The sequence below is a fragment of the Rutidosis leptorrhynchoides genome, chromosome 4, assembly GCF_046630445.1.
Source record: "Rutidosis leptorrhynchoides isolate AG116_Rl617_1_P2 chromosome 4, CSIRO_AGI_Rlap_v1, whole genome shotgun sequence".
Taxonomy (NCBI): Eukaryota; Viridiplantae; Streptophyta; class Magnoliopsida; order Asterales; family Asteraceae; genus Rutidosis; species Rutidosis leptorrhynchoides.
Window position 1 is genome coordinate 265,397,887 of NC_092336.1, and position 27,917 is coordinate 265,425,803.

General features: G+C 33.4%; 1 protein-coding gene across 1 annotated transcript; it reads right to left on the bottom strand.

Annotated features, from left to right (window-relative positions):
* Nucleotides 1–11,821: 11,821 nt before the first annotated feature.
* On the bottom strand, nucleotides 11,822–14,149 carry LOC139841597 (uncharacterized). Its single transcript, XM_071831811.1, has 2 exons — nucleotides 12,544–14,149; nucleotides 11,822–11,877 (listed from the first exon to the last, which is right to left on the bottom strand). The coding sequence occupies exons 1-2, from the start codon at nucleotides 14,147–14,149 to the stop codon at nucleotides 11,822–11,824; spliced, it is 1,662 nt and encodes a 553-aa protein (XP_071687912.1).
* Between the last annotated feature and the right edge of the window lie 13,768 nt (nucleotides 14,150–27,917).

A 27,917-nucleotide genomic window follows, 5' to 3' on the forward strand; every position in this document is an offset into this window, starting at 1 on the left:
TTATTACAATAAAAGTTAGTTATATAAAAATATACTTAATAAAACTATATTTTATAAATTATTTATTTAAAGTATATAAAAAAATATATGTGAGTTAATAATGGAACACATAAATTACTAAAATAACAGTTATATTAATAATAATACATAAATTTTATTCGACTTCAATTACATGTGTTAATTATATATAAATGATATATGTTCGTGAATCCGAGGCCAACCTTGCATTGTTCAGTTTCGTCGTATGCATACTTTTACTACAAAATATCGTATTATGAGTTCATTTGATTCCCTTTTACTCTTTACAATTTTGGGACTGAGAATACATGCGCTGTTTTTATAACTGTTTCCTAAATGCTTTTGAAATATATTTTTGAACTAAGAATACATGAACTGTTTTTATAAATGATTGATGGAATAGACACAAATATTCAAAACTACATTCTATGATAGAATTATTTGGATTCAGAGGTTCGATTTAGTAGTTAACGGAGAGATGATTTTGCATTGCGTACGCATTAGCTCCCGTTTTAACTACCATCGGCGGGATGATTTTGCATTGCACGCACGCACTAGCCCCCGATGTATTGTATTGTATTATAGTCAACTTTGTAGTTGGTAACGGAGGGATGATTTTGTATTGCGTACGCATTAGCCCCCGTTTCAGCTACCCTCGGAGGGATGATTTTGCATTGCGTACGCATTAGCCCCCGTTGTAAGAATTATATTGTATTAACTACCACGGTGAGATGATTTTGTCATTGCACTACGCATTAGCTATCGTTGATGAGTTGTTTGAAAGGTTTCGGTGTTCTTCATATGAATGATTTTACAGCAGGAATAGACCTGCACAGATTGTTTTCTAATTATGTGTATCTTATGCTCTATTATATTATTGAAAATGATTGATTATGAAAAACTAATGAACGCAACAACCTTTTGGTTGACACTTGAAAGCATGTTTATTCTCATGTATGAAAGAAATCTTCCGCTGTGCATTTGCTCATTTTAGAGATATTACTTGGAGTCATTCATGACATATTTCAAAAGACGTTGCATTCGAGTCGTTGAGTTCATCAAGATTATTACTAAGTCAATTATAGTTGGAAATATTACGAAATGGTATGCATGCCGTCAACTTTCGGTGTAAAGAAAGTTTGTCTTTTAAAAATGATTGCAATGTTTGTAAAATGTATCATATAGAGGTCAAGTACCTCGCGATGTAGCCAAATGTAATGTATTTGTCCAGATGGATTAGGACGGGTCGTTAGAGTTGGTATCATAGCGGTGGTCTTAGCAAACCAGGTCTTGCATTAGTGTGTCTAACTGATAGTTGTTTAGATGCATTAGTGGGTCTTGACGTCGACCGTGTCTGCATGTCAAAAGTTTTGCTTATCATTTAGTGTCAAAAAAAAATTATTTGCTTATCATCCTTAAAGTCTAGACACGTCTTACTACCGCTATTGCATAGACAGTGTATAGATAAATTCATATCATAGCGTATCTGTTATTGTTACCTTTGCCTGACAGCTTCCGTAGATTCCTTCGTAACTTATGGGATGTAAATTATGTATTGCAGGGTACTAATCTACATCCTCTAATCTATTTCTTATCAAAAATCCTTCATCTGATCGTACAAGATGAATCCCTCAACCAGTTCGAATTCCTCGGATTCCGACAGCTATTCCGATATGGAGTTTCACCTAAGCTCCGAAAGCAGTGTCACCAGAATGAATCAACCAATTCATTTGATGGGTTCGTAGCCTACTTAATCATTGGAGACAAAAAGAAGACGATCCTTTCCACCAACCAAATTACCCTCTTGGCGAAGAACCTAAAGCACTTACCGAAAAATCTATCTAAAACACCATTTTCAGCCTCATTTCCAGAGTAGCTCGACACGATTATATTCTATCCACTATTCTAAACCTTATTCACCCGCTCGTTCTGACCGACAATCATCCCAAAATAATAGAAGAAGTCAGCGAACTTCGCGCTCGAGTAATCAATTTGGAGAATATGGTGCAAAATTTACCAGCTTCAGCAAATCACCGGCACCAACAGTACCATCAATAACAGCACCAGTACCATCAACAATCCATGCCTCAATATCACCATCTGTACTTCAAGTATGATCTTCGTTCTACGTATCGTTCTACCTCATTTATCTTCGTTCGACATGGCGAATATGTAATCTCTAAAGTTTTAGAGATTATTCATTCTAGTTCCAACCGAAAACTAAATGAGTTCAATATCGTATTAACTCATTAAATCCATGATTAAATCTGAAGAAAATATATATGTATATATGTTTTCATAAATATTGTAATTAAAAATTCTTTTGTACAAACTGTTAATGGTGAAAATATTTTAACGGGTAGGTAATACCTGAGGAATATTTAGATTTCACATTAATAAGTTACACTCTACATTCTTCCAATCTGATTCAACAATCATTTACTATCCTATTTACAACCACCGATATACGTATCCGTTCACCGCAGATTAACCCTTTTCATTAAATTTCATATTTGGATTTTGATCTATCAGAATCCAACAAGTGGCATAATGAAGAAAACATTGGACAAAATAAAATTTGTTAAAAACAAACAAATTAATTATGAAAAATTTTGTTAAGAATCCACGCTAACTATTCTTAGCTAATTGTTCCTAGCTAACTATTAATTCCGTATTACATTTTATTTATCGCAATTTATTTATCGAAATTTAATTATCGCAATTTAAATTCTCGCAATTTTATTTATCGTCATTTAATTTTTGTTATTTATTTTACGCACTTTAAATATCGGGACAAGTATACAAGGTTTTGACATATCAAATCGACGCATCTATATATATTATTTGGAATAACCATAGACACTCTATATGCAGTAATGACCGAGTTAGCTATACAGGTTTGAGTTTGATTCTAAATAATATTTATACTTTGAGTTGTGATCGAGTCTGAGACATGTACACGGGTCACGATACGTATTAATTAATTCGAATATTATATACTAAATTATATATGAATTATTGGACTCTTAACTGTGGACTATCGACTGTGGACTGCCAACATTGGACAATTAAAATGAATTAAAATATTGATTATAACATATGAAACTAAACAATTCTTCAAGTTTGCCACTTGATTTCATCTTAAACCTCATTTGTATCTTGACGATTACAATCCACGTTCAAACCTTTCATGATTCTTGAAAACACCTCAATCGAGAGGATGAACCAACCGCACTTCATCTACGGAAGAAAAGATTGATGCGTATAGTTATGTACCTGAAAACTCTCGAAAACTGAATAAACGTTTAACGCGTAGCTGTGCTAATTCCTTTAGCGTTATTATTACCGAAAATAACTTTGCAACCTCTTTCCAAATTAGCCAATTTTGTCACAGCTCCAATAAGTCAACTTCAATTTTTCATTCGAAAGAACCTTATTATAACCTTGATATATATGTGTGCTATTTTATTGTTACCAGGAAAATTTTTATATTCCATCATATTACCAGCAGACGTACCAGCAACCTCGTTGCTCCTTGGCTTAAATCTCTTCGATAAATCACTATATTTATCTATTGAAGTCTTATCATGAACTCAGTGGCATCTTGTAACGAGAAATGCCATACCAAGTATCGAGAAATCAGTAATCAGTATTTTGAATCTCGCAGCGTTTCTACATCAAAAGTTATATATACATATAACATTTATCCCTTAGAATTATGATCTCTCATCCTGAAACTCTGGAAAAATTACAAGGACTAAACTTGTACATAAAGAATCCTGATGATTCTGTTTCTGATGAAATCTTTAGCGAATACCTTACTCCTTAATCGCTCTAAATCATCGTGAATGAATTTCTTCATCACAATTTGATTCTGAAATTCTAAGATATCATCGTATCTTTCTTTGTTAATATCCTCAATATTTCTAAAGATATCTTCATAAATATTTTTGTCCGATATTAATTATCTCTCCGCTCTATATGTATTATATCATAAAAGAAACTGTTTTAGTTTCTAAAATTCGAATTTAAAATATGAATGTTTTTGAAGTAGTGTTGAAAATTGATGCATGAGTTAGTATAATATAATGACACTTGATTAATGTGATTATATTACAGTAAGTCATGCTGAGTTTCTAATGAAACATGATGATTCACAGATCATACCATCATCATGTGTCATGTCACACGACTCTTTCATTCTACTTAACCTCCAAGCATATCACGGAAATATTTCCTTGATATTTCTATTCTTCCGTAATTCCAACAGTTACTAATAATTGGTGCTAATACAATTTCTTTCTGATTAGAAGATTTCATTAAATCTCTTGAATTCCAGAATTCAACCAAAACAACGTCAAAAGTTAAGACGAAACTTTATTTCTCATTTCATTATTTTGTGATAGTTTCACTCGTACTCTTCGAGTAATCGAATTATCTTATCCATATTATTCTATGGTAATAAAACTATATTTATCAGCTCATATTCGTCATGAAAACATTTTTTTCGTTAGCCATGACGACCTCACTCAAATTTCGGGACGAAATTTCTTTAACGGGTAGGTACTGTGACGACCCGAAAATTTCCGACCAAATTTAAACTTAATCTTTGTATGATTTCGACACGATAAGCAAAGTCTGTAAAGTTGAGTCTCAAAAAAATTTGAACTATTTTCATATATTCATGTGACCTTCGACTGTCCCCAGTGATTCACGAACTATTTCTTGTAAATATGTGGATATATATAAATATGTGTATATATAAATATATGTATAATATATATAATGACATGAACATTAATAAACTATTATATACATTTATTGTTATAAATAAATATGTACAATAAATTACATTGTAATAAAAACTATTATTTTATATGTATATTTCTTGTATATATATATATTGTTATATTTAATTTAATTATTTAATATATATTTATTTGCGTAGTAAATTTTGTTATTTAAAACTGTTTATATATATACATAGTATATATTAAATATAATTAATTTTGAGTTTAAATGGTAAATGTCTGTAACTTTCGGTTGACGTTTAATTTTTTAAAATAGGTCTATTATATATATATGAAGTTTTAAAATAAAAGTTGTTCCAAAATTTGATTAAAAAGATAATATTTTTGATAAATATTTTTTTTACCTTTTCGAACTAAGTTTTTGTACTCTGTACATATAAATTCGAACAGAAAATAAATAATTATCGAATCTTTTTTATCAGGTTTCAAACAGGTAATGATCAGAATAAATAAATGGACTTAACTTAAAAATTTGGGATTTTTAGGAAGACTTTTAGATAATAACTGTTTAACAATGAACCACGATATGATATCCGTGAAGTTGTGTCTGTAGAATGAATCAATTGGATGCACGTTTTTTTATTTTCTTTCATTAAATATTATAATTATTATTATTATATTAATTATAAACTTACTTTATATATATGAATGATGGATATGTGTTAAGCATGTATTCATTTATCTTTACCACAATCAAATACTGCATCTTGTTTCCATCCCCTTGATGCAGCCGAATGGTACCATCGATCACCCACCGGCAACCACCATAGCTTGCCACTCAACCACCATCCACCGATGCAACCATGTGCAACCATCACTCTTGCCATCACTAGCCGTCACTCTTTCTCTCCTATCTCTTTCTTTTTTCTTCTTCGATAAATCAACACCCATAACCATCATGTGATCATCACCACCATAAACCCACCACTAACATAACCACCCACCACCTTGATGGTCTCCATCACCCTTACACCGCCACTTCCACCTATAAACACCCATTTCTCTCGTTTTTTTTTCTGTTTCCTGTCAACGAAAAACAACCACCACTAAAACTGTCACCCAGCTGCTGTACTTTTTCTATTACTGTAGCGATGAAGAAGATGCTACAGTAATGATGGTAAAAAGATTACGAGATTCACGAAGCAAGATACTGTTAATTTATTTCTGTCTTTGCTGCGGTTACCTTTGGGTTTCTATTTTTTTGTCGACAAAAAACCCCATCAACAAGCTGCTGCAGATAGTCTATTTTAAGAACAACGATGATGATTATAATAACTATGATATGATTAAATGATGATGATGAAGATATTAGAACGATGATGATCAAGATGTACATGATGTTGACAGTAAGTATGATAATTGATCGTAAATGATGATGATGATGGTGACGGGTATTAATGATGATAGCGAGATGATGAGTGATGATAACGAAAGTGACAAAGATGAATATACATAAGTGATGATGATGAGTAACATGATGCACGATCATGATAATTAAAAGATGATGAAATTGATTAGGATGATGATGATTCACGGCGATGGAAGAAATCGTGAGGTATGATATTGATATTATGATGATCATGATTAGATGATGATGTCGAGTTAGATGATTATAATGATATGATGATGACGATTAGAGGTAGCTGAGAACAAATAAATGATATTGATGATACATGATGATGAAACGTAAAAGATAAGAATGAAGAAGAGGAAGAAGGAAACATAATGAAGGGATAATTATATTTCGGTTATAATTAAAACAGAAAAGTAGCTCGTGGCTCGATGGTTAGGAGAGTTGGGTTTAAACAAGAGGTCGCGAGTTCAATCCTTGGCCGTGACATTTTTTTTTTAGAAAAAGAAGAAGATGAAAAATTTAAACAGAAAACATGATAAATAAAATAAAATCGTAATATAAATCAGATAAAGAAGGATGGAGGAGTAGTTAGGGGAGATGTCGGGTTATCAAGAGGTCATGTGTTCGAGCCCTGGCAGAGGCATTTTTTTTTTTTTTTTGAGGAATAATCTTTAAGGTAGTATTTGATTTTGATTTTTATTATTTTTATTATATTTGTTAAACTAACACTAAATATTAAAATTATGATGATGATGATGATGATTATTATTATTATCATTAATATCAATAGGATTATTATTATTACTATTATTTTTATTATTATTATTACAATCAAAGTTAGTTATATAAAAATATACTTAATAAAACTATATTTTATAAATTATTTATTTAAAGTATATAAAATAAATATATGTGAGTTAATAATGGAACACATGAATTACTAAAATAACAGTTATATTAATAATAATACATAAATTTTATTCGACTTCAATTACATGTGTTAATTATATAGAAATGATATAGGTTCGTGAATCCTTCAATTCCGTCGTATGCATACTTTTACTACAAAATATCGTATTGTGAGTTCATTTGATTCCCTTTTACTCTTTATAATTTTGGGACTGAGAATACATGCGCTGTTTTTATAACTGTTTCCTAAATGCTTTTGAGATATATTTTTGAACTGAAAATACATGAACTGTTTTTATAAATGATTGACGAAATAGACACAAATATTCAAAACTACATTCTATGATAGAATTATTTAGATTCAGAGGTTCGATTTAGTAGTTAACGGAGAGATGATTTTGCATTGCGTACGCATTAGCTCCCGTTTTAACTACCATTGGCGGGATGATTTTGCATTGCACGCACGCACTAGCCCTGTCACACCCTATATAGGGCCAGGGGTATTTATGACCATTCATATCATAACACAGCTGTATAAACGAGATCGACTCTACATGAGACGTTTTGAATAAAATATTTATTAATAAAATAGCGGAAGCATTAAAAGTTTTTACATCAAATCCAAACCGAAATAGTATTAGTTTTAACATGCAAAGTAGATGTAATGAAATGAAGACTCCATGCAGCAGCATTCAATTCATCATGTAGCATTCATAGCAATCACCTTATTCGTTACCTGAGACAAAACATGCTTAAAGTGTCAACCAAAAAGGTTGAGTGAAATTCATAGGTTTATATAATATGCGTTAGACCACAAGATTTAGTTTAAGATTGATTGATACCAAATATATCAATCGAAAAGTGTTGCTGCAGTTTGTAATATCGCGACTAAACAAAGTTACCCCGTGACACTTGTTATTCATGTCATTGAATCATTATTATGTAGCCAAAGACCAACGGTCAACTGGCTAGAGACGTCACTCTCAGTAGCGCTACTCACAATAACTAAGTTTGCATCTTATACCTCAGCAATTAACGATATTACGGTGGGGATTTGCATGACAAAGCACTACAGCACAATAACATTTTTGTACTTGTGTCTAAACGTAAAACAGTTATAAAGCAAGCATGTGTCTCACCCCAAAAGTTATAAATAGTTAAGTAAACAGTAAAAGTGGGGCTATGAAATTCACCTTAAATAGCAGTTGAAGTATTCCACGCAAGAAGGAAAGTAAAGCAAGTAAATGATCTGGATATCAATCTAGAGGTATAACATTTGATTAGTTAATGTCTAACTGACATAAAGTATGTTTATTAATATAGCAACTATATTGACAGTGACGGTTTTCGAGAAAAGTTCTTATTTCTCAAAAGTTTCTATTTTTGGAAACCTACTATTTATGAAAAGCTTCCACTTATAGTAAGTTTCTAGTTTAAGAATGTCCAGGTTATAATTCTTAACAAAGATGTTGTACAATCTTGCCTAAACTTCGTTGCTAACATGCAAGTCACTCGAATGATCTATTGTTACCAAGCGGCCCAGGATCTCTTGACCAGAATCTAAGTCTTGGCATTCTAGATCCACAAGCGTCCCATAATGGTAACAAGGATCTCCCTAGGCCACAAGTAGCGGTAATGTTTGTAGTCTTTGTACGCTATCTTTAATTATAACCTTCCCGTTAGGTGCGTATATACATATATATTCATTAATTCGATTTTAATTAAAATTCCTATATATTAATTCATAAAAATACTTTTATAATTTTTAGTAACATATATTACTAATTATAACATGTTATTTATTTTAATTTTAATTACATATAATTTATAATATTATTTACATGTTTCGGTAAAAAAATAATAAACCGAAGTAAATAGTAAAAAAGTAAAAAGTAAAAAGTAAAAAGTAAAAAGTAAGAAAAGAATACTTACTAGTAGTAATTCTTCAAAGAGATAATGAAAAAAATTTTGGTGTGAGTTTGAATGAGAAATAAGGGGTATTTATAGTTGAAAAAAATTAGGTAAAAAAATAAAATAATTAAAAGAAAAAAATATTTTAATTCTTAATGGGATTTTAAAATTTAAAAGTATTAAATGTTAGGTCATGGAATCAACTACAAAATAAAATAATAAAAGTAGTAGTCCATTATAATTTTAAAATAAAAAGTAATTTTTTTTAAAAAAAATTTATTATTATTTTTTTAAATACGAATTTTTGTGTAAACTATTAAATAATTTCAGTATTTTACATTTTAATACATAATTATGATTTATTTCGTTATTATATATATGTTAATTAAAAATTATGATTTTAATTTAATTATGATTATTACTTATGGTTTTTATTAGGTTTACAAAAGTCATTACATTTTTTTATTGTATTTATTATATTAAAAGTAATATAAAGTTTATATACTTAGATAATTTAAATTATGTCAAATAATATAAATTAATATCATATTATTTATTTAAGCATACGTTTTTGCCTAAAAATTACTATTCGGTCAATGTTTAATTGAATATAATAACCCTTAAATAATTAATACATATAGTCAGGCAGAAAACCCTAGGGTCAATTCAGTAAATTTAGAAGTCGAAAAATGAGAGTTGTTATAGTACCTCCCCGTTAATAAAAACTTCGTCCCGAAGTTTTAGGTAGACTTCTCGGATGCATCAGCGGTTGAGAAGAGATGGGGATATTTATGTTTCATTTGGTCTTCACGTTCCCAGGTATACTCGGGGCCACGTCGTGAATTCCAACGGATCTTAACAATAGGTATGGTGCTTTGTTTCAAGCATTTAGCAGATCGGTCTATGACTTCTACGGGTACCTCTATGAAGTGCATTTTATCATCAATGCGAATGTCATCCAAAGGAATAACGAGAGTGTCATCCGCGAGACACTTTTTAAGATTCGAGACATGAAATACGTCGTGTACGCTGCTAAGTTCAGCAGGTAATTCTAATCGATAAGCCACGGTTCCGATCCTTTCAGTAATCTTAAAGGGTCCAACAAAACGCGGACTTAGTTTGCTTCGTTTACCAAAACGAACGACGCCTTTCCAAGGGGATACTTTCAACATGACTTTGTCACCAACTTGGAATTCCAAATCTTTCCGACCTTTATTAGCATAGCTCTTCTGTCGGCTGCGGGTAGTTTCTATTCGTTTCTTAATCTGAACTACCTTTTCGGTTGTCTCGTATATGATTTCAGGACCAGTTAACTGTCTGTCTTCTAATTCATCCCAACACAGTGGGGATCTACATTTTCGTCCATATAAGGCCTCAAAAGGTGCAGCCTTAATACTTGAGTGGTAACTATTATTGTAAGAGAATTCAACCAAAGGTAAATGTCTATCCCCGCCTTTGCCGAAGTCGATAACACAAGCGCAAAGCATATCTTCCAACGTTTGAATGGTTCGTTCACTTTGACCATCAGTTTGCGGATGATAAGTAGTACTCATGTCGAGTTTAGTTCCAAGAGCAGTTTGTAAGGATTTTCAGAATCTAGAAGTGAATCTACTGTCGCGATCGGATATGATTGATATAGGAACACCATGACGAGAGACAATTTCTTTGATATACAGTTGTGACAATCTCTCCATCTTGTCGGTCTCCTTGATCGGTAAGAAATGAGCAGATTTAGAAAGACGATCTACTATGACCCATATAGTATCATTGCCACTAGAAGTCTTGGGCAGTTTAGTAATAAAGTCCATAGCGATACCTTCCCACTTCCACTGCGGAATATCCGGTTGTTGCAGTAAACCAGACGGCTTTGATGTTCGGCCTTAACTTTTAAACAAGTAAGACACTTGCTCACATATTCAGAAATATCAGATTTCAGATTAGGTCACCAATAAAATTCTTTCACATCGTGATACATCTTACTGGAGCCTGGGTGAATAGAATATCTAGTCTTATGTGCTTCATCCAAGACTAGCTTTTTCAGATTTCTGAATTGAGGAACCCAGATACGGTTGTTGTAATATAATGTTCCGTTCTCCTTGATTTGTAATTGGTTTTCAAATCCTGAAGGTCCTTCATGTTTGATATTTTCTTGCTTTATAGCTTCTAGTTGTGCTTCCCGAATTTTATTTATCAGATTTGTTTGAATGATCATATTCAAAGCTCTCAATCGGATAGGCTTGACTCTATCCTTTCGACTGAGTGCATCAGCAACAACATTTGCTTTACCAGTATGGTACTTGAGTTCACAGTTGTAGTCTTTTAGTAATTCGACCCAACATCTTTGCCTCATGTTCAGTTGCTTTTGATCAAAGATGTGCTGGAGACTCTTATGATCGGTGAATATGGTGAATTTTATTCCATAAAGATAGTGTCGCCATATCTTTAATGCAAATACTACAGCTCGTAGTTCCAAGTCATGAGTAGTATAGTTCTTCTCATGCTTCTTTAATTTTCTGGATGCATATGCAATGACTTTCTGGCATTGCATTAATACACACCCAAAACCTTGGTTTGAAGCATCACAGTAGACTATGAAGTCTTCAGTTCTGTCAGGTAGTGATAAGATTGGTGCGGTTGTCAACTTTTCTTTTAGGGTTTGAAACGCAGATTCCTGCTCACTAGACCACTCAAACTTCTTATCCTTATGAGTCAACTTAGTGAGTGGTTTGGCAAGAATAGAGAAATCTTTGATAAATCTTCGATAATAACCGGCAAGTCCTAGGAACTGACGAATGTGTTTCGCGTTCTTAGGTGTCTCCTAGTTCTGAATAGCCGAGATCTTTGAGGGGTCGACATGTATTCCATCACTGTCAACTACATGTCCCAAAAACTGAACAGTCTTTAACCAAAATTCACACTTGGATAACTTAGCATACAACTGTTACTTCTTTAGTAATTCTAGAATTTGTCGGAGGTGTTGTTCGTGTTCTTTCTCACTCTTAGAGTATATGAGAATATCGTCGATGAAAACAATCATAAACTTATCAAGATAAGGCTTGCATACACGGTTCATGAGATCCATGAACACAGCAGGAGCGTTAGTTAACCCAAAGGGCATTACCAAAAATTTGTAATGTCCGTAACGAGTTCGGAAGACAGTCTTGGAAACATCGGATTCCTTAACTTTAAGTTGATGATATCCAGATCTCAGGTCGATCTTGGAATAGATGCTTGATCCTTGTAACTGATCAAATAAGTCATCGATTCTAGGGAGAGGATAACAATTCTTGACGGTCAACTTGTTTAGTTCGCGGTAGTCGATACACATCCTCATTGAACCATCTTTCTTTTTGACGAACAATATAGGTGCTCCCCATGGTGATGAGCTAGGACGAATGAATTCTTTCTCCAGAAGCTCTTGTAGTTGCATAGATAGCTCTTTCATTTCTGATGGAGCTAGTCGGTATGGAGCCTTTGCAACAGGTGCAGCACCGGGGATCAAATCGATTTGAAACTCAACTTGTCTTTGTGGTGGAAGACCAGGGAGTTCATCAGGAAAAACTTCAAGGAAGTATTTAACAACAGGGACGTCTTCAATACGCCGTTCATCTGGATTGACTTCCTTTATGTGAGCCAAAATGGCTTGACATCCTTTCATAAGGTACTTTCGGGTTTGGATGCATGAGATAAGGTTAAGTTTGGAACCACTCTTGTCTCCTTGGATAACAAGAATTTCACCAGTTTCGAGAGGAATATTAATTGTCTTATCAAAACACTGGATACCCACTTTCATTGGGGATAACCAATCCATTCCTAAGACTACATCAAAGCTTCCTAGTTTTACTGGAAATAAGTCAACCTTGAAGGTTTTATTGGCTAGAATCAGATTACATTCCTTGTAGATCAGGTCAAATTTTATAAATTTCCCATTGGCCATTTCTACAAGACACTTAGTGTCTAAGTTTTGAGGTTTCTCGTCAAATAAGGTACAGAATTCAATAGACACATAGCTTCTATCAGTACCAGTATCGAATAAAACAGAAGCATAGCAGTTGTTGACAAGAAACGTACCAGTAATGACATCATCGTCGTTCCTAGCTTCTTCAACGGTCATGACGAAAGCTCTTCCCTTAGCAGTATCAGTTTTTGCAGTCTTGTTCTTAGGGCAGTTGTTCTTGTAATGCCCCTTTTTCCCACAACCGAAACAAGTAGGCACGGTTGGAGTTGTAATTGTAGCAGACAGAGTAACTCTACAATTCTCGGTCGAGTGACCAATCCTCTTACACCTTCCGCACTTAGCAGTGCACAACCCATGATGATGTTTATTACAATGATTACATAACGGCTTTGTTCCAATATAACCACTTTTTGTAGTATCATTAACCCTTTTGTTTGAACCCTGGCCCGAACTCTGAGAAGGTTCAAACTTCCTTTTATTATCAGCAACTTTTACTTCGGTTTGTTTATTAGTAGCGAGCTTCCTTCTTTTCACCATTACCAAATTTTGAGCCATCAATATCACACCATCGACGGTCTCCTTTCCAGCAGCTATCACATTACCCTGAATCTCATCAGGCAGACCTTCAACATAACGTTCAATCTTCTTGTGTTCCATAGGTACCATGTTGGGGCACAATATAGCCAACTCTAAGAAACAGTTGGTATAAGCCTCAATGTTAGTACCCTTCACCTTGAGTTCCAGGAACTCACTTTCCATTTTTTGGACCTGATTTCTCGGACAGTACTTGTCCGTCATCATTCTTTTTAGGACAGTCCATGGGATGGCATTTGCAGCATCAAGTCCTACAGTTTGAGAATATGTGGTCCACCAAGTCAGTGCACCGCCAAATAAAGATCCTGTAGCAAACTTAACGCGATCAACATCGGCACAATTGCACATCCTAAAAATAGACTCAAGTTTTTCGAACCACTGGATTAGTTCAACCGGTCCCTCAGTTCCTTTATAGCTTGGAGGTTTACAGTTTGAGAAATCCTTGTATGAACAAGTTTTGGGAAGATTCTGTTGACCGTTGTTGCCATTGATGTGGTTGCCCTGGGCGACAGTTAAAAGTATATGAAATTGCTCGGCAGAGAGAGTGATGTTGGGAATAGTGTTGTTGTCGTTTGTTTCTGCACCACTAGTCATTTTCTTCAATACATAAATAAAGTATTAATTGAAGAGTTATGGTGCTATAAGTTTGCAATCATGATTCAAACATACAGATATGGTGAGATAAGAAAAGATTTAAAAAAAAACAAACACTTGACTTTTATTAATAACGAATAGATAAATTATCCTTATTACACAGAAAACGATGAGTAGGCAAAGCCTTTATATGAAAAAAAACACTTGACTTTTTTTTTTATAACTAAGTCAGTTGTGTTTAAGTCTTTTGGAAGGACTAGGGGTTTCAACAATAGGTGTCTCAGGTTCCTTCCTCTTCTGAGAGGGAGCTAAGACAACAGTGGGCTCAGACTCCTTCTCGGGCTCAGAGTCTTCCTCTTCAATAATTTCCTCCACGATTTCTTCTTCATCATCATCCCCATCATAGTCAGCTTCAATTTGGGATTCTTCAGCAGGTGGTGAATGTGGTGGAGTAGTGGGTATATAGACAGGTGATGTAGGCGGTGTAGTAGGAACATAAACTAATGATGCAAGTAAAGTAACAGGTGCATAAGTTGATGAGTTTCCTGATCCTTCAGTTTCAGAGTCAGAGATGATGATCGGATTACGTTTGACTGATCCTTCAGTTTCAGAGTCATAGATAATGATCGGATTACAGTTAGACATCCTAAAAGAAAGAAGGAAAGAGAACTAGAATGATTCTAAGGATGATGTAAAAGTACGAGGTAAGATATAAGGGGAAAGCACTTAAAACTAAGGCATGAAAGGTTATAGTCCTAAAGATTGCTAAGGTACCCTAACTAGCACATAAGGCACACATAAAATGCAATTCTGGTTCTCTATAACAAACCTGCTCTGATACCAACCTGTCACACCCCCAAATAGGGCCAGGGGTATTTGTGACCATTCATATCATAACACAGCTGTATAACTAGAACGACCCTATATGAGACATTTTGAATAAAATATTTATTAATAAAACAGCAGAAGCATTAAAAGTTTTTACATCAAATCCAAACCGAAATAGTATTAGTTTTAACATGCAAAGTAGATGTAATGAAATGAAGACTCCATGCAGCAGCATTTAATTCATCATGTAGCATTCATAGCAATCACCTTATTCGTTACCTGAGACAAAACATGCTTAAAGTGTCAACCAAAAAGGTTGAGTGAAATTCATAGGTTTATATAATATGCATCAGACCACAAGATTTAGTTTAAGGTTGATTGATACCAAATATATCAATCAAAAAGTGTTGCTGCAGTTTGTAATATCGCGACTAAACAAAGTTACCCCGTGACACTTGTTATTCATGTCGTTGAATCATTATTATGTAGCCAAAGACCAACGGTCAACTGGCTAGAGGCATCACTCTCAGTAGCGCTACTCACAAAAACTAAGTTTGCATCTTATACCTCAGCAATTAACGATATTACGGTGGGGATTTGCATGACAAAGCACGACAGCACAATAACATTTTAGTACTTGTGTATAAACGTAAAACATTTATAAAGCAAGCATGTGTCTCACCCCAAAAGTTATAAATAGTTAAGTAAACAGTAAAAGTGGGGCTATGAAATTCACCTTAAATAGCAGTTGAAGTATTCTACGCAAGAAGGAAAGTAAAGAAAGTAAGTGATCTGGATATCAACCTAGAGGTATAACGTTTGATTAGTTAATGTCTAACTGACATAAAGTATGTTTATTAATATAGCAACTATATTGACAGTGACGGTTTTCGAGAAAAGTTTCTATTTTTGGAAACCTACTATTTATGGAAAGCTTCCACTTATAGTAAGTGATGTGCGTAGAGGTGTATACGAAATAGTTATATATTTGTTATGAAATACTATTAAATACGATACAATTTTACACAAGTTATTTATTTATTTATAAAGTGGATATACCTAAACCTTGCTACAACACTTATAGGCAGTGTACCTAATCGTACAGTAGTGTAGTTTTTAGTAAGTCCGGTTCGTTCCACAGGGAGCTAGCCAAGTTTAACGCTATATTTTTAAAATTATATTTGTATATATATAAATATATATATATAAGTAGTATTATTATTATAAAAGGGGTTTTTTACCGTTTAATGACCGGTTTGTCGATTTTAAAACTTTTGTCGCAGTTAAAACCTAATGTAAAATATTAAAAATAAATATAACTTAATTTAAAGCGTAAAGTAAATAACAATAATTAAAGTGCGATAAATTAAAGTGCGATAAATAAAATGACAATAAATAAAATTGCGATAATTAAAAAGTACGATAATTAAAAGTGCAATTAAATAAAATGACAGTAAATAAAAGTGCGATGAAATATGAAATAAAGGAATTATGCTTATTTAAACTTCCGTAATCATGATGTTTGACGTGTTGATTTTAGTTTGTTACCATGGTTTAATTGTCCTTTGTTCTGGATTATTCAATATGTCCATAACAATCCATCAGTCGTAAATATAAAGTGCGAGTGTCCTCGTCAAATTATCATTATATCTGAAGTCAAATATTCCAACTAATTGGGAACTTAAACTATAATTACACCAATTTTCCTTGTATGTAATTCACCCCTGTTTTAATAAGTCCATTAACTATTAATTCATTCCCGTGTCCGGTTAAATGAACGATTATTAGAACTTATAAATATCCCGCCCATCGTGTCCGATCGAGTGTATGTGGTTATTTATAGGTACGTCTAATTGTAAATCTTTATATTAAATTAATGAACTATCATTCAATTAAAAAAATATAAAGCCCATTAATAGCCCATAGTCTAATTTCCACAAGTGTCGTTCTTTTGTCCAAACCCCCACTATGGTACAAAGCCCAATAACCCCGTCTTTAATATTTAGCCCAACATCACGATTACTTCGGTTTAAATACGAATAATAATAACTTAGCTACGAGACATTAATTTAAAAAGGTTGAACATAACTTACAATGATTAAGAATAGCGTAGCGTTACACGGACATAATTTCGACTTACACACTTACAACATTCGCTAGCATACCCTTATTATTATTAAATTAAAATTAAAATTAAAATTATAATATATATATATATATATATATATATATATATATATATATATATATATATATATATATATATATATATATATATATATATATATATATATATATTACGTTGAGAGATAGAGAGGAGAAAAGATTGATGAATGGTCGAGCACCAAACTGATTTTTATAGGAATGTGGCCAGAAAAAGTTGGCCATGCGATCGCATGGGATTTAGTCCTCCAGGCCATGCGATCGCATAGAGAAGGAATCCAGCTCACATATGTTTATTTGCTAGTTTGCCGACGATTTTATATATAATATAATATATATATAATTTTAAGAATTAATTATATATTATATTATATTCATGTGCATAGTTGACTTGTAATTTTTAGTCCGTTGCGTCGAGCGTTGAAAGTTGACTCTGGTCCCAGTTCCGGATTTTCGAACGTCCATGCGTACTATTTAATATCTTGTACTTTGCGTTTTGCGCCTTGTACTCTTGTAATTTTGAGACGTTTCTCATCAATAATTTGAACCTCTTGGATTGTACTTTGTACTTTTGAGCTTTTTGGTCATTTGCGTCTTCAATTCGTCGAATCTGTCTTTTGTCTTCACCTTTTATTATTTAAACGAATATCACTTGTAAATAGAACAATTGCAACTAAAAGCTTGTCTTTCTTAAGGGATAATGCTATGAAATATATGTTCATTTTTAGCATTATCAAATATTCCCACACTTGAGCGTTGCTTGTCCTCAAGCAATATAGTCTTGAAATAAAAATACTAGAATCACATCTTTATTCTTCACACTTTATACATCAGTGATTTCTATACAGCGGTATAAACAATGATAGTAACATTGTGGTTTACAGTCCCACATGACTATGAAAATTTAGATCCTTTAAAAAATTGGATCTTTATGAAAACATTTGATCTTTTGAAAATTCAATCTAGCTTTTACCCTAGATAAGTTTTCCGGAATAACCCTTCACCGGTGTTTGCAAAATCTTCTTGTGGGTTTTGTGGGTTTCAGATTTGAAAATTTTAGCTCAAAACTTGTGGTTTTGTGTCACCGACTTGCTATCCTTGTATTGGGAAAGCAACACGTCCAGTATACTGCTCCGTATATTACCTTTCGGTAAACTACCGTCCGGTTGTAAAAGAAAGCGTTGAACAAGCAACTGTTAAGGCAATGTCCCGTGACATGCTTTTAATTATGGTCTATAACGTGTCGGATGCAATTACTATCCTTTGTAGGAGCAATAGTAAAGCTCACCCTATAGTTTTTCGGTCTGGCACAAGGTCCTGTCTTCGACCATGCTATGCAACCATCGTTCTTACGGTTGACACCCGATTTGGTTCAGGTGACCTCATGAATTCCAGGTGAATTCTTAGGATTTTACGTTCAATGGTAATGAACGCATTAAAAATGGGTTTTCAGAAAGCAAATCGGTTTGTAATTTTGAACAAAATATTTTCTCGTTCAAGCTCGAGTTTAGATATCATCGAATTTCATGAGTTTGAATTCTCAATCTTTAAGGTCAATCTCAAGGATTGAGTAATATCAGTCTTAAAAGCTGATTTTTGATCTTTAAGGAGATTATCCTTTCTAGGGATCTGATTCATTAGTCTTATAAGCTAATTTGCACGGTGCCCCCCATTGTATGAGACAGATCCTCTCATGGTTAGGATAAGTCTGACCACTTGGCGACCCTGTTTGATGATGAGGTCCGTGGATTTCCAGCTGATTTTCGAGAAAACTTTTCAAGGTTTTTCGTAGACTCTACAACTGGTCTGGACGACAACTTCCTGACCTAAATCAAGAAGCACGTGTCTTTTTCTCTCGGAAGACTTTACTTCCTTTTAAATTCCATTTATATTACAATAAACTGGGTAAAACTGATTAATATTGTCCAAAACGAAAGTATCTTCAATTATTTGTACAAAAATATGTGACATATGTTCTAAATAACTTGGTAAATTTTTCCCACACTTGGCTTTTATTTTCCTTTCTTTGCCTTTTTATTGTCCTCTATTCCATTTTAAATGAATTCTAACATTTTGGGTTGTTTCTAAATTTATGTCCTTTCTGAGGTAACAATAATTTCGGTGTTAACACCTAGTTTTATCATTCATAAATTTGTATAAACATGATTTTGAATTCATTTATTTGAAAATTTTGAAAATTTTTACTAGAAATGGGGTAGTCAGTATATAAGACTAGGGCTGTTCTTTATTATCAGAGAGCACTAGATTCTAATACAACTACTGCATTACTAGTATTTTTAATGGTAATCAAGTGTTTAAGTCAAAAATTTTAAAAATCCGAAAGAATTTAACCCCTTCCCACACTTAAGATCTTGCAATGCCCTCATTTGTAAGAAATCAGTAACAATTTAAATTATTGAGGTGATTAGCGTAGAAAAATGATTAAATTTTACCAAAGTTTCTAAACATATTGGCGTTTGTTTGTTGAATGATAAATGGTGCACATCATTTGTTCATTCCATCTTGTTGTTACATCACATTTGTTTTTCGTTTTGTCGTCAAAATTAGTAGCTTTTGCTGAACTTAATGCCAGTCTTTGAAAATGCGCTGTTTTACCCTGTTGTGTACAATTGACAATATACATACATACAAATAATAAAATGCATGGTAATTTGAAATGGGACTTAAAATCCTACTTTCAAATCAAATATGAAATATTAGTACAACATAATAAAAATGTTAAAACTTACATAAAAGTATCACAATATAATATGTTTAAACATAAATAAATAAAAATAATAAAAAGATAAAATCACCAACGGGGACTATATAAATCTGGATAGGGGTTCCAGTTCATGTCGTCGGGGGGGTTCCACGGTTGGTTATAGGTGTACTGATAGGCCTGGTTAGGGTCGTAGAGAGTAAATGGTGGTCGCATATGGGGCTGGTGTGGAGGATAGTAAGCAGGTCGGGTCGGTACGTAGTTATTTGGTACCTGAGGTGATAGCTGGCTCATGATCTGATGCTGATGATAGTGCCATCTATCATGCTGTCATTGCCTGGAATGCTCGTACACATTCTCAGCTTGCCACTGCTCGTACCGACTATGTCTATCCTAGTTTGTCATTTCTACCTCATCTATACGCTGGTAGACGTTAGTCATAGCCTCCCTAATGTCATCCGGTTCCTCCATTTCCTCATCTGAACCTCTCTCTACCTGTGGATGACGGTCATCATATGGTATTGCCTGATTGCGTCTGCACTTTAATACTTTATCATCCTGATAGACCTTCAATCCTAAAGTATCATCCTGTTCCCTACATACCATAAGTGGACCCCCTTGATCCCTATCTACACCCAAATACTCTCCAATGAGAGTAACAAAAATACCTCCTCCTATTACTCCCCCGTCCTGTATTCCTGCCACTACTTTGGACAGATAAAAACCAACACAGTAGGGGATATTAACAAAGCTTCTAGGGTTTCGAATACACTTAAGGTAAAATAAATCGTGTAAGGTTATCTTCTCCTTGTTTTTACCTCTTTATGTAATCGAATTAGCTAAAAATCTATGTATAATACGTAGCTCTGCTTTGTTAATATCTAAATAGGAGTGTCTTCCTACCAGCGTAAAAACATTATAATCTGACATACGCCTCCAGACGGCGTCCGCGTCAAAATTCCTATCTACCCGCTCCCCATGATAAATCAAATTTGTACAATCGGGTAGTAGTAATTCACCAGGAGTGTAAATCTGTAAAGCCCTGGCCATGTCCAGCATGGACATCCTATACATCCTACAGCCAAGTATAAATCTAAGAAAACTTCTATCATCTAACCTAACTACATCCGCATTAAGTGAAATAGTACTCATAAGCTCAACACACCATTCCTTATATACAGGCCTACGAATGGTGAATAAACGTTCCTAATCGGGAAAAGAAGAGCTGCCATACCTTAGGATCAGATGCAGTCTAACTGAGTTAACTAGTTGGACCCTTTCCAAAGGCTCCCAATCGATTACCCTCGGCACTTCTACATTTTTTGTTACTAGTTTGAATTTGTTACTTTGATATGTTGGGTAATCTCTCCAGCTTCGATCAAATCTCAAATTGGGATGCAACTGTGCTTCATGAATCGTTAGGTGTTCTACTATCAGATGAATCAGAAATATTACGTAGGCATTAACATATTCTAGTTGCGGATCATAATATGGTACGTGTTGATCAGGTTGTTGTTGTTCCTGTTGTTGCTCCTGTTCAGGTTCTGGTTCATATTGTGGCTCATATTGCATTTCTGGTTGCGGTTCCGGAGCAGGTTGCCTAGATGATGATGATGCACCATCAGTATCGGTATTTTTCTGCAAAACACATTAAACAAAAAATTTGTGCATCCAAATATGCATTAGTGTTAGCAAAATAACAACTTGAAGCAATTACAATAACATGTTTAATCAAAATTAAACTTATACACATTTTCACAATTTTAACAATTCTACACTTTTTCAAATAAGCATATATGAAAATGTTTACAAAGTTCATAAGCATTCAACTCAAATAACATGTCAAAATAACCATTACTAGCAATTAAACAAGTTTCAAATGGCATTTATATCAAATTAATCAAATTTATGAATTTTAGACCTAAAAAGTCTACTTTAATTCTCAAAAATCATGTTTAGGATCAAAGTTTGGATCATTTAGCTACCTAAACATGTTACACTACTTAATTTAGCAATAATTCATGACAAAAATCGGCCATAACCTGTTTATATCAAAAAGCCCCAAATTGCTCAAGAACACAAACCCTAGATTTCTAAAAATTTTGAAGATTTTGACTTCAAATCATGTTAAATAGCATCAATCTAGGTTATACATGCATAATATACTAACAATTTAACACTAATTACACTAGAAATTAATAAAATCAAATTAGGTAAAATATTGGTAATTATCACAAAAACTAGGAAATTTAAGAGTTTAGGGGTGTAATTTTTACCTTCTTGTTGAAAAATCCAAACCTAGGCATGATTGTAGCGAAGTTTTGTGAGAAATTTAGAGTAATTTGATGAAAAATTGATGAAAATTGAGAGGATTTTGTGTGTGTGTTCGTGTGTATGTGTATGTTGGAGTGGAAGAGCAGAACAGCTCGTGACCTTTTGTTCCTGAGCTGATTTTTCACTCCATGCGACCGCATGGTAAATAAGGGTAAACCCCATGCGATCGCATGGGGTCCCTGGTTTTTTTTTAAATTAAAAACCTTTAACTAATTAAAACAAATAATTAATTAAATTTTTAAAAATTTTGTTTCTTTTTAGGATGAGGGCGTTTCGGATCGTTGTCTTAGTCCGTCCCTCTACAAAATTTTAAAATTTGTCATTTTTAAGCGTGGTTTTAAAATCAAAGATTTTTGGATTTTTTAATGTTTTTGGCATACTTTAATTCAATAAGATTAAAAATAATGATAATAAAAGTTCTCGTCCCGCCCTCGGGTAAAGCAATTTCAGTTCAACGACCTAGTTTACAACTCACGACAAATTTTTAGAAATCACATTTTTAACTTAATGAAATAAAGTACATTTTTGTTTTTAAATTCACGCCAAACTTAAATTTAAAATGCATAAAATTAAAAATTCATATTATTAAAATTAAAAATTCACACCAAATTTATATTATATTTTTGTTTTTATACATACAAACTTATATTAAAAATATTAATTTTTCAAATATTTACAAAGTTAAATGTATTGATTTTAAAAAGTTTACAATAATAATTTAATATTAATTTTAAAAACAAAGTAAAAATAAAAATTAAAAATCTTTTTTGTCTTTTATCCCACTTGAATCAATCAAATATTATCAAAAATATACGCCCCTCTTTTCGGTAAAATAATTTCGGTTCCATAACCTAGTTTTACTCCTGACGAATTTTTGAAATATTTTGAGTTGATTGATTAAAGATATTTATACCTTAAGAATAAACGGTAAATTTCGCAGTGATGTAATAAATTTTTGTATGATATCAATAATTTCGGTTACGCATACCTAATTTTATTGAATACCAATTTAATACGTTATAGTGAACGATTCAGCGTTTATTATTAAAAGGTTAAAAGCAATAAAAAATAAAAATAAAAACTGTACATACTTACCTGTGAGATAGAATTCTCAGAGACCTGCTTTAGCCGACTCATAAGAGAGTCGTGTGATTTAATTTTCCATAGCTACGTAAGCGTAACCTCGATTCTTCAATATCTTTTCTTCTAAACATATAAACGGTCCTTCTCTGCATAGAGTAACAAATTCGGTATTTGAATATGTTTGATTATTTGAACATTTACCTTCGTGTGACCATTTTCCGCATTTATAACATCTTTCAAGGTGTCGTGCTCTTCTTTTTATTGTGGATTTTGATTTTTCTTTACCAAAATGTATCTTATGATGATCTTTCCTGAGTTCTTTCCTTACTTCATCCATTTTGGCTCTTATTACTGACACCAGGTCACTCGGAAGTGTGTCATTATTATGTTTAGTAATCATAGCATGTAGCATTAGACCATGGTTCAGATCAAAGGAATTCTTCATCTCGTAAAACCTAAAAAAAATAAAAATTCAGAATGGAGGGAGAAGACTAGTTCTTTAGGGTCTGCTAGGGAAAGACCATTTGGATTCCATTCTCGAGAACTACATGAAAAAAAAATATCTAACTCTAACAGAAATATATATTACCCTAAAAAGATTCGAACCTTCCCATACTTAGTTAGCCTTAGGTGTCGAAATTGTGATTAACTTCATCTTCAACTTCCATTAGATTATCTATGTAATGTTTAACTCTGTGACCATTAACTTTAAATTCAATCCCATTTGAATTTATTAATTCTACTGTTCCGTACGGAAAAACTCTTTTGACTATGAATGGTCCAGACCATCTTGATTTCAATTTTCCAGGAAATAGCTTGAATCGTGAATCGAAAAGAAGAACTCTGTCTCTTTCTTTAAATTCTTTTGAACTTCTGATTCTTTTATCATGCCATTTCTTCGTTCTTTCTTTATTGATTAACGAATTTTCGTATGCTTCATGTCTTAATTCTTCTAATTCGTTTAATTGACTTAACCGTAGATGTCCAGCTTCATTTAAATCAAGATTACATGTCTTCAAAGCCCAAAATGCTTTGTGTTCAATTTCTACTGGAAGATGACATGCTTTTTCGTAAATGAGTTTAAAAGGTGTGGTGCCAATTGCAGTTTTGTAGGCTGTTCTAAAAGCCCAAAGTGCATCCTCCAATTTCATGGACCATTCCTTCGGATTTGATCCTACGGTTTTCTCTCGAATACGTTTTAAAGCTCGGTTGGTATTTTCAACTTGTCCACTTGTTTGAAGATGATAAGCGGTTCAGATTTTATGAGTTACTCCATATCTTTTGAGAACTTTCTCAAGTTGATTATTACAAAAATGAGTACCCCGATCACTTATTAAAGCTTTCGGTGTTCCAAACCTTGCAAAAAGACGTTTTAAAAAGTTGCCTACAACTCGTGCATCGTTAGTTAGGAGACCTTGTGCTTCCGCCCATTTAGATACATAATCAATGGCAACGAGAATGTAGAGATTATTATGAGATTTTGGAAATGGACCCATAAAGTCAATACCCCAAATGTCAAATACTTCACCTACTTGAACAACATTTTGTGGCATTTCATCACGTTGACTTATTTTTCCGGCCCTTTGACAAGCATCACAGGATTTGCAAAGAAGGTGTGCGTCTTTGAAAATTGTAGGCCAATAGAATGCAGCATCGTAAACTTTTCTTGCTGTAAGTTGAGGCCCATAATGCCCTCCTGTTAGTCCTGTGTGACAATGGTTTAAGATTTGACTAGCTTCATCTCTGAATACACATCGGCGTATTATTCCATCAGGACAACTTTTAAACAAATGCGGATCTTCCCAGAAATAGTGTTTTATATCACTAAAGAATTTCTTTCATTTTTGGTACGACAATCCTTTTTCAAGTAATCCACATACTAAGTAGTTTGCATAGTCTGCAAACCATGGAATTTCATTATAATCTATCTTCAATAGATATTCATCAGGAAAGTTATCTTGTATGACCGATTCATTTAGGACTTCTAATTCCGAATTTTTAAGAAGAGAAAGATGATCAGCGGCGAGATTTTCTGCTCCGTTTTTGTCTCGGATTTCAATATCGAACTTTTGTAAGAGTAAGATCCAAAGGATTAATCTTGGTTTGGCATCTTGTTTCGAAAATAGGTATCTAAGAGCAGAATGGTCGGTATAGACTACTGTTTTAGCTAGAACGAGATATGAACGAAATTTGTCAAAAGCAAAGACAATGGCAAGGAGTTCTTTTTCAGTAGTTGTGTAATTCGTTTGTGCTCCTTGTAACGTCTTACTAGCGTAATAAATATGTTGAAATCATTTTTCAATCCTTTGTCCTAAAACGGCTCCCATTGCAAAATCACTTGCATCGCACATGAGTTCAAATGGTAGATTCCAATTTGGAGTTATCATGATCGGTGCATTAGTGAGTTTTTCTTTAAGAATATTAAAAGATTTGATACATTTATCTGAAAAGATGAATGGAGCATCCTTTTCTAGGAGTTTATTCATAGGAGTGGCAATTTTAGAAAAATCTTTTATGAAACGTCGGTAAAAACCGGCATGCCCTAGGAAACTCCTAACTCCTCTAACATTGGTGGGATGTGGAAATTTAGCAATTACATCTAGTTTTGCTCTATCCACTTCAATTCCTTCCTTTGAAATTTTATGACCGAGAACGATGCCTTCTTTAACCATGAAATGGCATTTCTCCCAATTAAGAACTAGATTTGATTGTTCGCATCTAATAAGCATTCGTTCAATATTAACTAGACATGTTTCAAAAGTATCACCGAAGACTGAAAAGTCATCCATGAAAACTTCCATGCATTCTTCTATCATGTTATGAAAAATCGCCATCATACACCTTTGAAAGGTTGCAGGGGCGTTGCAAAGTCCAAATGGCATACGTTTGTAAGCAAAAGTACCATAAGGGCATGTGAACGTGGTTTTCTCTTGATCCTCGGGTGCTATTAGAATTTGAAAGTATCCGGAAAAACCATCAAGAAAACAATAGTAACTATTTTCGGCTAATCTTTCCAACATTTGATCAATGAAAGGTAAGGGAAAGTGATCTTTTCTGGTGGTGTCATTTAATTTTCTATAATCAATACAAACACGCCATCCTGTTACAGTCCTAGTAGGAATAAGCTCATTTTTTTCATTTGTGATGACAGTCATGCCACCCTTCTTAGGTAGACATTGAACTGGGCTTACCCATGGACTAATAGAGATTGGATAAATTAAACCTGCATCAAGCAATTTAATAATTTCTTTCTTAACAACATCTTGCATATTAGGATTTAGTCTTCGTTGGCGTTGCACATATGTTTTATGATCTTCTTCCATCAGGATTTTATGTGTGTAATACGAAGGACTTATTCCTTTAATATCATGAATTTTCCATGCAATAGCTGGTTTATGAGCTTTTAGCACATAAATGATTTGAGATTTTTCATTTTTAGTAAGAGAAGACGATATTATTACAGGTAATTCAGATTCACCATGTAAATAAGCATATTTCAAATGGTTTGGAAGTGGCTTTAACTCTAATATCGGTGGTTCTTCTATCGATGATTTATATCGATATCTGTCTTCTTCTTTTAGCATTTGAATTTCTTCTATTGTTGGTTCATATCCATTAACCATGCGTGCGGCTAACATTTCAGCTTCATCAATTGGTTCAGTTCCTTCTCCTAACGAACATTCTCCTGTTCCTAGTAATTCTGGAAATTCTTCTAACAATTCTGCATGTGAATCTATAGTTTGAATATAATAACATGTATCATCTGCAGATTGCGGTTGTTGCATGGCTCTATCAACTGAAAAGGTAACACTCTCGTCCTCTATACTTAGGGTCAGTTTCTTACCGAACACATCTATTATTGCTTTAGCCGTGTTTAAGAATGGTCTTCCTAATATGAGAGGAACTCGAGAATCTTCTTCCATGTCTATAATAACAAAATCTACTGGAAATACTAAAGTACCAACTTTAACTAGCATGTTCTCCATTATCCCTCTAGGATATTTTACTGATCGATCGGCTAGCTGTATACTTATTTTTGTTGGTTTCAATTCTCCAAGGTCTAGTTTAGCGTATAGTGAATACGGCATTAGATTTATACTAGCACCTAAATCTGCCAATGCTTCTATTGAACTAAGACTACCCAGAAAACATGGAATTGTGAAACTTCCTGGATCAGATAATTTTTCTGGTATCTTATTCAACAGCACTGCAGAAAAATTAGCATTCATAGTAACAGCCGATAGTTCTTCCATTCTCTTTCTATTTGTGATTAGATCTTTCAGAAATTTAGCATATCTTGGCATTCCTGAAATTACATTAATGAAAGGAAGATTTACATTTATTTGTTTAAACATATCCAAGAATTTGGATTGCTCGGCTTCAAGTCTTTCTTTTCTCATTTTACTCGGGTAAGGAAGTGGTGGTTGGTATGGTTTAACATAAGGTTTAGCCTTAACTGTGTTATCTTCATTAACCTTTTCAACTACCGGTTCTGTTTCCTTATTTTGTTCAGGTTGTTGTTCTTGTGGAGTAGGAATAGCGTCATCAGAAATTACAGGCATTTCAGGTGATTTAAGTGTAATACCACTTCTCGTGGTAATGGCTTTAGCTGTTTCATTCCGGGGGTTAGCATTTGTA